This window comes from Stomoxys calcitrans, chromosome 3 (assembly GCF_963082655.1).
Source record: "Stomoxys calcitrans chromosome 3, idStoCalc2.1, whole genome shotgun sequence".
NCBI classification, from domain to species: Eukaryota; Metazoa; Arthropoda; class Insecta; order Diptera; family Muscidae; genus Stomoxys; species Stomoxys calcitrans.
Genome location: NC_081554.1, coordinates 100,825,425 through 100,838,297, shown reverse-complemented (window position 1 = coordinate 100,838,297; position 12,873 = coordinate 100,825,425). Strand labels below are relative to the sequence as shown.

Here is a 12,873-nt window from a genome sequence, read left to right as displayed (position 1 = left end):
TAGACTGCCATAGTGGGTCGAATTTAGTGTAGAACAACCTCTGGCCAAAGTAAATTTATTAAACGTGGACATTTTGTGTTATTGTTTTAATTTCAGCTGATTGATAAAACGTCTGATGTACCACAATCCCGGCAACAATAACGCATTAGCTGGAGGAGGAGGAGGAGGAGCAGGTGGTTCATCAACGCCCGGCAATCCCAACGCCCAAATAAATATGGATTCAATGCAACAGCAGAACATGAATTACAATGGCATGCCGCAACAACAACAGCAGCAACAGCAACAGCAGGCCTCAAATACCAATAAGAATATGCGTAAGAAGCCGTATGTTAAAATAACCGAACAGCCAGCCGGCAAAGCGTTAAGGTTCCGTTATGAATGCGAGGGCCGGTCGGCCGGATCAATACCAGGCGTCAACTCCACGCCCGAGAATAAAACTTACCCCACGATTGAAATAGTAGGTTATAAAGGACGTGCTGTAGTTGTTGTCTCATGTGTCACCAAAGATCAACCCTATCGGTGAGTTGGCCATGCAAACGTTAGTTCGGTTCGAATTTCATATTTTTCCCCTAGACCTCATCCGCATAATCTGGTGGGCAAGGAGGGCTGCAAAAAGGGTGTTTGCACCTTGGAAATTAACTCCGAAACCATGAGAGCTGTGTTTAGCAATTTGGGCATTCAGTGCGTCAAAAAGAAGGACATTGAAGCAGCTCTCAAAGCACGCGAAGAGATTCGAGTGGACCCATTCAAGAGTGAGTTGACACGAGTAGAATATTGCCCCAAATGGAAATGTACTGATTGTGTTTCTTTTCAGCTGGATTCGCTCACAGATTTCAACCCTCAAGTATTGATCTGAACTCAGTTCGGTTGTGTTTCCAAGTGTTCATGGAGAGTGATCAAAAGGGCCGTTTTACGCAGCCTCTTCCGCCCGTAGTCTCAGAACCAATCTACGACAAGAAAGCCATGTCGGATCTTGTGATCTGTCGCCTGTGCAGTTGTTCAGCCACAGTGCTGGGCAACACTCAAATCATTTTGTTATGCGAAAAGGTAGCCAAAGAAGATATAGCAGTGCGTTTCTTCGAAGAGAAGAATGGTCAATTAGTCTGGGAGTCTTATGGAGAATTTCAACACACCGATGTGCACAAGCAGACTGCCATAGCATTTAAGACGCCACGATATCACACGATGGATATAACAGAGCCGGCTAAGGTAGGAGTGGGCCGGTTTATTGTCTCCAAAACTAAAACTCACTAACGAGTCTCTTCACATTTTCCAGGTATTCATTCAGCTGAAGCGGCCATCGGATGGTGTCACCAGTGAAGCACTTCCATTCGAATATGTTCCATTAGACTCAGGTAGGGCTCGATTTTTGGATTTACGTCGGAACCTCAAGAGGAAACCCGACTATGACATCTTCCAAGAAATACTAGGTGTGGACAGCCGCATCGCCTCTGGCGATAAGAAGCTACAGTTCAACGCTCCTTCAATGGAGGTCATTGATTTGAATACACCGACCACTGACCAACAACCGGCAGCAGATCAAACAATTGTTTCCGAAGCTAAGCAAACTGTGACTTCGACGGACGAACCAACGACAATGACGACCAACGAAAATATAGACGTCGACTACGACGAAGAATCTAAACGACGAAGTCAGCAAGAAATTGACTCCATCATTGATGAGAAAATGAGAGAGTTAGAGCAGCAGCAGCAAGAGCAGCAGTTAGGTGCCATACAACAAGTGGCCAATATAATCAATCCCGAAGAAGGCAACGTCTCCCCCAAACCCCAGTCTGCGCATGAAATGAATGCGGACGAAAAAATCACCGAATGGATACACTCCAATGAAATGCAAAAATCTGTCGAAGGTGGCGGCGGCAGCCCCAGTGCCATGGAATCAGAGGACAAAACTTTGAGCGATCTTTTAGAGCAGGTGGCAGAATTGGATGAAATTTATTCTGAACATGTTGTGAGGCGCGACACGTACAATAACGCCCTGATCAATGAATTAAATGGCATCGATGCTTGTGTACCGGAACAAAATACTGGCTTTGTTGATGGTGGGCAAACTGCAATGGAGGTTGAGGATAGCTTCGATGATGCCGCCACCTATAGCAGTCTACAGATTGCCTTTAAAAATCCTATATCTATACCTATGGAGGAAATCATGCCTCCCACACCGCCCGCTTCCGTTCAAACAGATATTGGGGAATGTAGTAACTATGACCCCGTCGAGGTGAGAACGAGATCAACTCCCGATATAATGCAGCAGTCGCAAATCCAAAATACTCCACCTAGGCCAGCACCGCCCAAAACAATCTCGCCACACATGCACATAACAGCAGTTGAGGAGGAAAAAGTGCCTCCGCTACCCCCGAAGCGTTTACGCAAACAAGACAGCAATGCCGAAAACAGATCAATAGAGGCAAATATTGGCGATGCTCAACGTAAGTCACGCCAACAAGCACCGATTCTGATTACCAAGCCCTCTGACGAGTCATTGCCACCAAACAAACGCTTGCCACAGAAACCTGGATCCAGCAACACCTTGCCTAGACAAAAGAAACCAGGGTTCTTTTCCAAACTGTTTTCAAGACGCAAGAGTAAATCCGACCTCACTCAGGGTGGCGGGCAAGAAACTACATCAAAGGACAACTCGAAAACCAGTCCAGTTGCTAGCCGTGAACCGAGTATTGGGTATTTCGACATGAAGGACACTCATCGTTCGTCCTTGCGGTCGGCCAAATCGCTTCAACCACCTTCCTTCCCAAATTCACCATCCAAAAACAATCAGAAGCTGGGTAAACCTGTGGCCCGCAGTGTGAGTAGTGTTTCGGGTAAGCGACGACTACTGTACCACTCGAATGCCGACATTATACACATTCCCCTAAAGGGTGAATTGTACCCCGATGAGGAATATTCACATGCGAGCACTATAACACTGGCCAATACACTGGATCAGAGTACAGTATCTGCCTTGGAACAGGCCCAAATACCCATTACAGATGGCAATATGGAGCTGGTGGCCATTGCGGATCGTGAGGGCTTGCGCAATTTGACCGAGGGTCAATTCAATGTGGAACTTGACCCCAGCATGGACCTAACCGAAGCAGAACACTATGCCCTTTATACCACAATGCCACTCAAGGCAACAGCCAGTGAGTTTGATGAAGCCTCCGCCTACTATGCGCCCGTGGATGCGGGTGAAATTCTTACACCCGAAGAGGTGGCACAGCGGTTACTGGCCGCCAACCGTCAGAACTAATTTCAGTTGTGCCACTCAACCCATTGCTTGGGTGTCTGTTTGTCACGTCGTACCGTTCAGATGCCGTAACTGGCGATCGAAGGAACGACGCAACCACCATCACTATGTGACTTTCTTATGGCTGAGGGTGAGGGGCTTTGCTGTTGGCGTTTGCTCTAGCTATGAATATGCTCATCACTCTCTTGCTCTCCTACTAATTGTACTTGATTGAATGCCGCCAACTACACAAATGCGGTGATGACGATTTGAAATTGTGTAACTTGCCAAAAATATTTTTCTATAAACAACCACACTCAACAACAACATTGCAACAACTACAAACTGTATTTGCGTACTGTACTACTACATACACTCTCAATCTCATACTCTCTTTGTGACATAGTGCTCTTCGCTAGGAAACAGTTGTTTGAGAATCGCGCTGCAGTGCCAACACTTGTTGTTTGTACGAGAAACCATAATCAGATCACCTCTCCCAGGTGTTCTTTGTTATTGTTTGTTTGTTGAAAAGAAAAAGAATGCCCCCACAGAGTATTGTGTAGAGCATATAAAGCATAAGAGGAAGTCTGATCGATAATTTTTTGATGGCAACACTTTGTATTATCTAAAATGATTTATTTGAGCGATTACGATCAGGCAGACTTATCGATTGTTAAATTTGTATGAATGTTAAAATTTTGTATTTTTGTTGACGGTGCTCAACCTACCCCAAACGGAGCCCAACGAATCTAGTCTAGTCTCATTCTAGTCTGTAGCATAAAAACTAAATTAATTATTTATGCAATTCTTTTATATGATTATTTATTATATATAAATTGTTAATTAATAATACCTAACTACCAAAGTACTCTTGTTATCATCCTAGTCACACTCAAAATTGTACCTATAAATAACTTGGAAAACAAATTGAATTTAAATGTGCCCGAGGAGCATACCTTCTCATCCAATCTGACAATTGTTTTGGTCGTTGGTTGGAACATTTTTTGGCTCAATCCCCCCTTGGGGGGAGCCCTCAAATAAGCTAATTGGGCAAATTGACGTTTTGTATTTATAATATTTTTTGTATGAGGAACCCTAGTGGGGTTGCCTGTCTTTTGAATTGTTAGAATGTAAGAAAGCAATATACATATGAATTTATTTGTATTTATAATTGTAACCTGACCCAAAACCCTTGGGTGTATATTTGTAAGTTAAAAATAACACATATGGAGATGGATTAAGGAGCTTTCCTTCCACCCCATTGTGGCTTATATTAAATGGATTTAATCAGAATTATAGTTGTGAATTTGTAAACGTTCCAAAGGACAAAGAAATATAAATGTATCAACCTTTTTAATTGTAGATCCCGCGCACTTGAGACGCAAACGCCAGAAAACCAATGGCGATCCGGTCCATTTGCTACTGCAGCAGCGGCAGAAGCAACATCAGAATGATCACTCAGATGCTCGTAAGTCCTATTTTCATTTATGTACGTGGTCCTTGTATGCCAAGGACAAGTGTAGACTTTGTTCAAATAGATTGGTGTTGGAGTTCTTTTTTTTTGTCTGAATGGTGGTGGTGGTGTAAAAACCTGTATAAAGTATAAGCAGTAGGGTGATGACTTTTTGAGTTTTTTCTTTTTCTCAGAAATTATTTCCTATTGCACGAGTAAATGAACTTTTGCCTATCAATGAATACATATACATATACATATATCACGAATAAAACCACTTTGAAATTAAATATTTTCAAATCGTTTTGTGCGTGAGGTTTTTTTTTACCAAATCGCCCTATGTTTAAGATTTTCTCTAATCTTAAATAAAAACCCATCAAAGAGTGATACAGAGACACTAAGTTGTATAAAAGTCATCAGACTAATTCAATAAGGATTCTTTGGCTACACTACGTTTCTACCAGGCAAGTCAATATAGGACCTTGTTCATTAGGGTGATGAGTTTTTGATTTTTTTCCCTGTTGCACGAATGAATGAACGTTCGTCCATTAAACACTAAAATAACACTTATTCCACTAAAGTATTAAACAAGTAACCAGCAAAGCACTTTGTAATTAAATTTTTGTCAGTTTTTTTAAATCATTTTGAGTGAAGTTTTAATTTTAGGCATCACTTAATATATAAGATTTTAACCAATCTTAAAATAAAATTAATGAGAATATGACACAGGGATATGATTTGGTAAAGGTCATTACCCTAATAAGCAAATGGTATGCTTTGAAACTTTTTCGTTATATGCCAGCACTATTTTTTATTGATATACCTCTCAGGTAGCAAACTAAAAAAACCCTCTACCATAGAATGGGGTCTACCTATCGGCACTCCGTTGGTAACACATCGAAATATTGGTCTAAGACTCCATAAAGTATGTATATATATTCATGATGGCCATGAAATTTTTAATCGATGTAGCCATAACCGCCAGTTTGTCGAAAGGACGCTAACTTTCGAAGGAGTAAAGCTAGACGCTTGAAATTTTGCACAATATTATATTAGGTTGTCCATATCGGTTCATATTTAGATATAGCTCCCATATAAAACGATCTCCCGATTTTACTTCTTGCACCTCTAATTTCTAATTCCTATCCGATTTGGCTGAAATTTCGCATTGTGACTTTTATTACCTCTAACATACGTGCCAAATATGGTAAGAATCGGTCTATAACCTAATATAACCTCCGGATTATACTTCTTGGGTCTCTGACTTGGCTGTATCGATTTTTACTTATAAAGCCTTTGCAGAGCATTTATCAAACTTAACTCTATCAATCCCACAATATGCACAGTGTTTTATCAGAACTCTTCATTTCAAATTTAATCATATTTCAATTTCTAATTAGCCTGCATACAAGGTAGTGTTGAGTATCAAAATGTCAGCTTTGGCCGACTTAAGCTCTTTCCTACTTTTGTTATTTGAAATTATCATTAGATTTCAATTTAGTGGTTGTTGGGGGAAGCGGTCCTTGGCAAGCTCTCTTTGCGGGTCAATATCATTCCGGTACCTAATCCGATCGCTGGGGTAATGTCTACTTGGTGATAATTTGCTTGAATGTGCAGGGAATTCACTACATGTTTTTCCGCATATAAGACCGTTTGTATGCATTTTCTTTGTACATTTGGGAAAGTAAATCTGTTATCACAACATATGTTTTTGTCTTATGACATATCAAATTGTACATTTGTTTAAATGATACGAATTAAACTAACATATGACAAACACATTTCGAAATAACACATGCTCTTTTTTCGTTTAGAGTCTGCTCTATTTATTCTGATAAAGAAATTAGCTGTTTATTGTCTGTCGAATGAAAACAACCCCAAAGTAGTTTGTTTTCACAACTTTATGAGTTACCAGTTTCTCAAGATGCACTTATGCGAACAGCTGAGTACAATTTTATCATTTTTGTTTTGATTTTGCAATAGCTCTAAATCTCAGATGCTTGTTTACAAAGCTGTAATTTTGTTCTAAAATCTTAAATCTATGTTTTATTTGTTCTGATATTCCTCACATCAGCAACAGATGAAAAAACATATATAAAACACATTTAAAGTAGATAAGTCGTAAAACAAAGTTTATTTCTAAAACCACTTTGACATTTGAAGTTATGGCATTTGTCAATTAAGGTAGTTACATTGTTGTTGTGTTAATGACGCTACCTCCACCACGCCACCTTTCTCACAGCCTTAACAATTTGTGTGCGTTAAAAAATCAGATTTTGTTTTAATTTTTAGGTTATGTCAAACGAAAATAACATACATATACAATTAAAAATGTAATTGAAAATTAAAACGTTTTCAATAAGAAAATTAATTGATTCAATAATTTTTTTAATTGAATCTAAATTTTTTTTCCAATTGTGAAATTTTTAATTGGAATTTTTGTAATTTTCAATTAAAAAATTTATTGATTCAATAATTTTTTTGAAAACGTCTAGCTGCACAAAATTTTCTTTCCATATATAAAAGAAAACACCCACACTAACAGTATTTCGAATGCAAATGTAAATTTTGCCCATGAACATTCCACTAAGGAACAGAGACAAACTTTTTACATATCAATGAGTGCAGTCCGATTCAAGTTTAAGTTTCATAGCCGAGCCCGAACGGCGTGCCGCAGTGCAACACCTCTTTGGAGAGAAGTTTTACATGACATAGTACCTTACAAATGTTGCCAGTATTAGGAGGGGAACAGTATTTCGAATTCCTTATTAAATTTCTAGACGCAATTCTAATCTTCTTTGTGATTAAAATATGATATGACATAATACGTCCATCATAAATTTGTATTCCAGAAGCTTAACATACGTGAAGCAAGTTGTATAGAAATGGGTGGTGCGCCCCATACAGCGTGCCTTTCGCAAAAAGTTGTATGTTGATAAAATTAGCATATTTTTAATGTTTTCAATAATTCATCCAATTTTCATTAATTCATCCAATTAAAAAAGGTTTTAGAAATGTTGATCATTTTTTAATTGGATCAATCAAAAAATTAATTAGAATTCTCAAACATTTTCAATCATTTTTGAGTTGAGTATGTAATTGAAAAATTTTTCAATCACCTTTTTTAAAAACTTTTATTGATATTATCATTTTCGTGATTGAAGCAGTTTCAATAAAAAAAATTAATTGAATATGCAATTTGCGTATGGATGGAAATAGTGGCATGTCAAAAGACAAAAACATATAGTGTGATAGCAGCTTAATGCAGTATTTTATAGCGGGTTTCTTGTACAAAAAAAAAATAAATGTTGTGTTACCTAACCGGAACATTTATCGTGGGTGTGTAGAAATCCTGCTACAAATCGAAGAGTACGTAAAGGAAAGAACGGTTTTTTATGGTTTGGAAAAAAACTAATTTCATTTAACTTGCGTTTTCTCGTTCACTTTTGAGGTATTTCAGAAGATATGGCAACATTAGCAACCAGATTGTTCGCGTACTTAAATTTCTTTTATGGAAAGTCGTTGGTTTTGCAGTGATATAGAGTATGATAGCAAAAAACATTTGGAGAGTTTTGTAAATGAAAGATTCAAAATTTCTGCTGGAATTTTTTTCCCCAGCAGAAGTTTCTTACTCTTCGTCTAATTTTTATGGGAAAACCGTTACTGGATAAGTACACGAACACACCTTATGTTACGCAGCAATCGGCAAACAAAAAAAAATACAGCTGTATTTATCGGGGGGATAAGTCACTAACCAGAACCGATCTACCGGCTAAGGTTTATCGTTAGGATAAGTTATAAGCTTATGTTCAGATATCAAATTCCTTTAACCAAATACCATGTTTCCACTTGGAGCAAATCTAGATTTGCGACGAGATTTCGGAAATCTCGTGTTTTGCAACGAGGTTTCCCATACATTATCAATGTGAGGAAATCTACATATTTGAGGAGATTTGCAGCAAATCTCCTGCCAAATTCAAATGCAACACTGCGTTTGCATTGAATACCGGTTATTATAGGGATTTTTGGGCAGTACTTTTTCTCAGCATCAGATTATTTCTTATTGAAATTATAAAATTTAGTAGTAATTTAATAAAATAAAAACTTAATTGCTGACCGCAATGTATATGCTGAACACAATAAAAATGCTAAAACGTCACTGTTGACAAATAAAAACCACATAAATCGTAGTGGAAACGGGTTTTGGAGATTATCTCTAATCAAGGGGATTTGGGCTTTAGTGGAAACATGGTTTAATTGAATATCGAAACGATAACTTGTAACTGGAGAATGAGGAAACGGCCATTACAAAACAGTCAAAGGTGTTTAAGGAACCCACGACAATTAAAGAAAGGGGTTAAGAAGAAATATTAAAAAATCGAAAAATTGTACCCATCTGGGCACATGACATTACCTTATATGTAGATATTGATTTACTTTGGATACACACACTGGCTCTAAAACTTGGACTTGGATAACTGGCTCTAAAACTACCACCGTAAAAATATTTATAATTAAAAGTTCATGATCACTACATACAAGGTGAAGTTACATTTGTACACGAATTTATATTTTTTCCAACCTTTATTTTAATAAAAATAGACAATACTGTAATTTAAATAAGTTTAATAAAAGAATTTCTCTATTTTATAGACTGCAAAATAATTATTGAATAATAAACAAATCCAAATCATATGTTGATACCAAAAATTTCCTGTAAGTGTTAAAAAAAACACAGATATTTTGTTAAAGGTTCATACACCTGTTCCGAAAGCAGAACAGAGTACCCAGCTTAAATCACACAATACAAACCTACCTAATTTATTGTTTGACAAGCACGCACCGTTAAGGCTGGTACTATGTTTGATTCCATTAAGGAACAGGGGATAAATCTCTCATATCAATGAGATAAATATATGTAGTAAACCATCCCATGGTACAGGGTGTGCCAGAGAAACTTACTTATTTCAAAGGTCAATAAAAACAAAAGTGCTTTTTCATGCAGAAAATGACATCTGATAAATGACGGCTACATTGCGGATACACTGATTGGGTCATTTAAGGGACAATTATTCCCATTACCGACATTGCACACTAGACAGTAACTCGTGAACCCAATAAAGTGGCTTGTGTGAAGTTGACACATCCAGAAATGTGAAAGTGGGCCTCGTCACTGGAAAAAATTTACCGCTTCTTCAGGCAGGTTATCATCGAAATGAGTTAACCTACGACAGAATCGAATTACGGCCAGGAAAGAGTCTGTGAGGAGGAATTTCACAGCTACCCCGGAAGGCACGTTGCGTAGCAACAAGTGAGCGACCGTTAGAAAAGAAGCTTTCGACGGCGAATGCTCGCTGCTCCCTAGACCAGAGCATGATGGCAATTGACTGGAGAAAGAAACAAACTTGGAGACATACCCCTGCAGATGCGATACCTATCGACACCCTCCCCGCACAACTGACCACTCGGGAGTGGTGTATAAGGGATAAAATGTGCATATAGAGCCTTGAAGAAATTTAGGCCGAAATATGGGTTGTATATGCCCAAAGAAACACTTCAAGTTGTGGCAGATGGGCTTTTAGCGGGATGTGTACTCTTTAGTGGGATGGTGCAGAAGTTTTCGACCCGCTCGAGGTGACTATAACACACATAGGTTCATATAAATTGGCACATTATTTGTGCATTAACGAGTCGAATTTATCGCCGGTGGTTCAAGGTACTTACCTCCTACCCTTCACTTTTGTATGACTAATATCATGTTTACACTTATCGCAAATCTAGACCTGCGACAAGATTTCGGATATCTCATGTTTGCAGTGTGGGTACATTTATTTGACAAGATATGGAACAAATCTTCTTCGAAAGTGGGTTTGTAATACGAAAAATTCAAAAACAACACTCGGATTGCAGTGACTACCGGTTAATGTCGATATTCTTGACAGTACTTTTTCAAAACATATTCTAATTGAAACTATTAAATTTTGATGTGGAATTTGGTAAAATAAAACCGCTTACCACAATAAAAATGCTGTAAACAACATTGCTGCTGTAAATTTTTGTTCGAAAATACGAAGTCCAATTCAGTTCAAATGTAGTGTAAACGGGTTTGGGAGATTTGCTCAAATCAAGTGAATTAGGGCTCTAGTGTAAACGTGGTATTTTTTACCAAGCAAAATCATATTTACGAGGGCAACTTATTATCTTTATCTTATCTTTTGTATCTTATAACTTATCTTTTGTATCTGAAAAAAAAATCTGTATTTTGCGTAGGGTTTGTAGACTACTCTTTGCCACTGAATAATATCATTACATAAAATTCTAAAATAATTTTCAAAAAATATGAGCTAACTTCTTTAAAATTTGTATTGAATCTATGCCGATAGTGGATAGTGCAAGTTCGAAGAAGTCGGACATCATACTTGTTTTTAAAGGTCACACCCACAGAGAAGATTAAATACTTTAGGACTATCCAAACCAAGAAAATAGACGTTAAGTTTGACGGGGGGCCAATCGTCTACGGCCAGTAGACTTATGAACCAATCCTACTTGACATGAATGTTGATATCGGAGCAAAAGCCCATATGAAAAAATGTATCCAATTCGAATCAGAACTTGGATATTTTTGTGTGAAATCAAATTGGAAGAGTGGTTTACATGGGAGGCGGCCCAAGTTGTGGATCCATATTTTACATGAATTTTCAAATGCATAACAAATCCTAACTTGCAAAATAACACTCAAAAACAATAAAAATTGCACATTCCAGGTGTTTAAGAACTTTAATAAATAAAATATCGATTGAGAGAGGCCACCGTAACGCAGAGGTAAGCATGTCCGCCTATGACGCTGAACGCCTGGGTTTAAATCCTGGCGAGACCATCATAAAATATTTTCAACGGTGGTTTTCCCCTCTTAATGATGGCAACATTTGTGAGGTACTATGCCATGTAAAACTTCTCTCCAAAGGAGACTTCTTATCAATGAGCTTAAACTTGAATCTTACTGCACTCATTGATATGTAAGAAGTTTGCCCCTGTTTCTTAGGGGAATGTTCATGGGCAAAATTTGCAAATCTGCATTTGATCGATTCAGAAAGGCGTAACCACAGATTTTAGTTCCACTGGAATGTGTTAGGTTACTTATACTCCAGCAACATCGGTATATGTGTGGCCCGGCACCCAGAACAGGCTTATTGTGAACTGTTCAGTCACCCCTGAGGTATTTGCGTGTGCGGTTTAAAATTCATTTACACTTTTCTCACAAATTAAGTGTATTCAATTATGGTGTACATCCGTCTCCAGAATTGCCATGTTGTTTTTCCCCCTCTATTGTAAATGGCGCAGAGTGAAGTTTATACCATGACATATTAACCACGTAGCAAAATGAATGTATGGATCATGGTTTAAATGACTAAATTTTAATCGCTTCAATTTCATTTACAAATCGCTTTACTTTGTATCTCGAATAAACTGACTTGCGTTTACTTTTTGTCCTTCGCCGCTTGAGTATCCAGTGATATAAAAAAGCAGTGAAATTACTGAAAACATAGTATACAAATCAAGTAGTTGTTGCATAACTATCCAGTATAATTTTGCACTGGAATTCTATCGAGTACATATAAATTTCACTTAATAGAACCTAATTAACACTTCATGTATTTGCCTTATATCGGTAAAGAATTATTGCATATTTTTAACAGTGAAGAGCGTTTACATTTTCATTAAAACTATGAAATCAAAAATTGGGTTTTTCTGATGTTTAAAATATTTAAAAGCCAAAGTACAAATCACGAAAGAACAAAACTTTTTTCCTTAGTAAATTAATAAAAAAAAATTAGATTCAAATTCAGCATGGAAGGACAACTCACACGTAAAAACTCCATTGGAACTAACGAAAGATTCATTTCTATCAACTATTGAAGATTCAAAACAAAATAATTAACTGAAAGAAACTAAATGCAATAGCGTTTAAAAAATACCTTTGCACAAATGTTATCATAACACTTTACGTAATCAATAAAATTGTCTGTATTAAAAGACTTGGTAATAATAAAAATATCGGACATTTAATCTTTAGTTGTAATATGAAGAAGGATCTTTTTGCTAAGGAGTTGTGGTTTGCAAATAAATAATAAAAAAAAATTTACCATTTAAAGAGCACTCTTTTCCTCGGTATGTTTGC

The 12,873-nt window shown here is 37.4% G+C and overlaps 1 protein-coding gene across 2 annotated transcripts in view; it reads left to right on the top strand.

The window, feature by feature from the left end:
• LOC106095578 (embryonic polarity protein dorsal) overlaps positions 1-12,873 on the top strand; it is a 123,092-nt gene that overhangs the window by 71,299 nt on the left and 38,920 nt on the right. The window contains exons 4-8 of one of the 2 annotated variants that reach the window (XM_059365264.1): positions 97-519; positions 574-752; positions 815-1,209; positions 1,277-1,355; positions 4,605-4,709. In XM_059365264.1, coding sequence (XP_059221247.1) covers positions 116-519; positions 574-752; positions 815-1,209; positions 1,277-1,355; positions 4,605-4,709 — 1,162 coding nt within the window. In that variant the 5' untranslated portion in view covers positions 97-115. Of the gene's footprint in view, positions 1-96; positions 520-573; positions 753-814; positions 1,210-1,276; positions 3,365-4,604; positions 4,710-12,873 lie in introns of those variants that run through there. The other variant, XM_013262812.2, reaches the window with a different exon arrangement.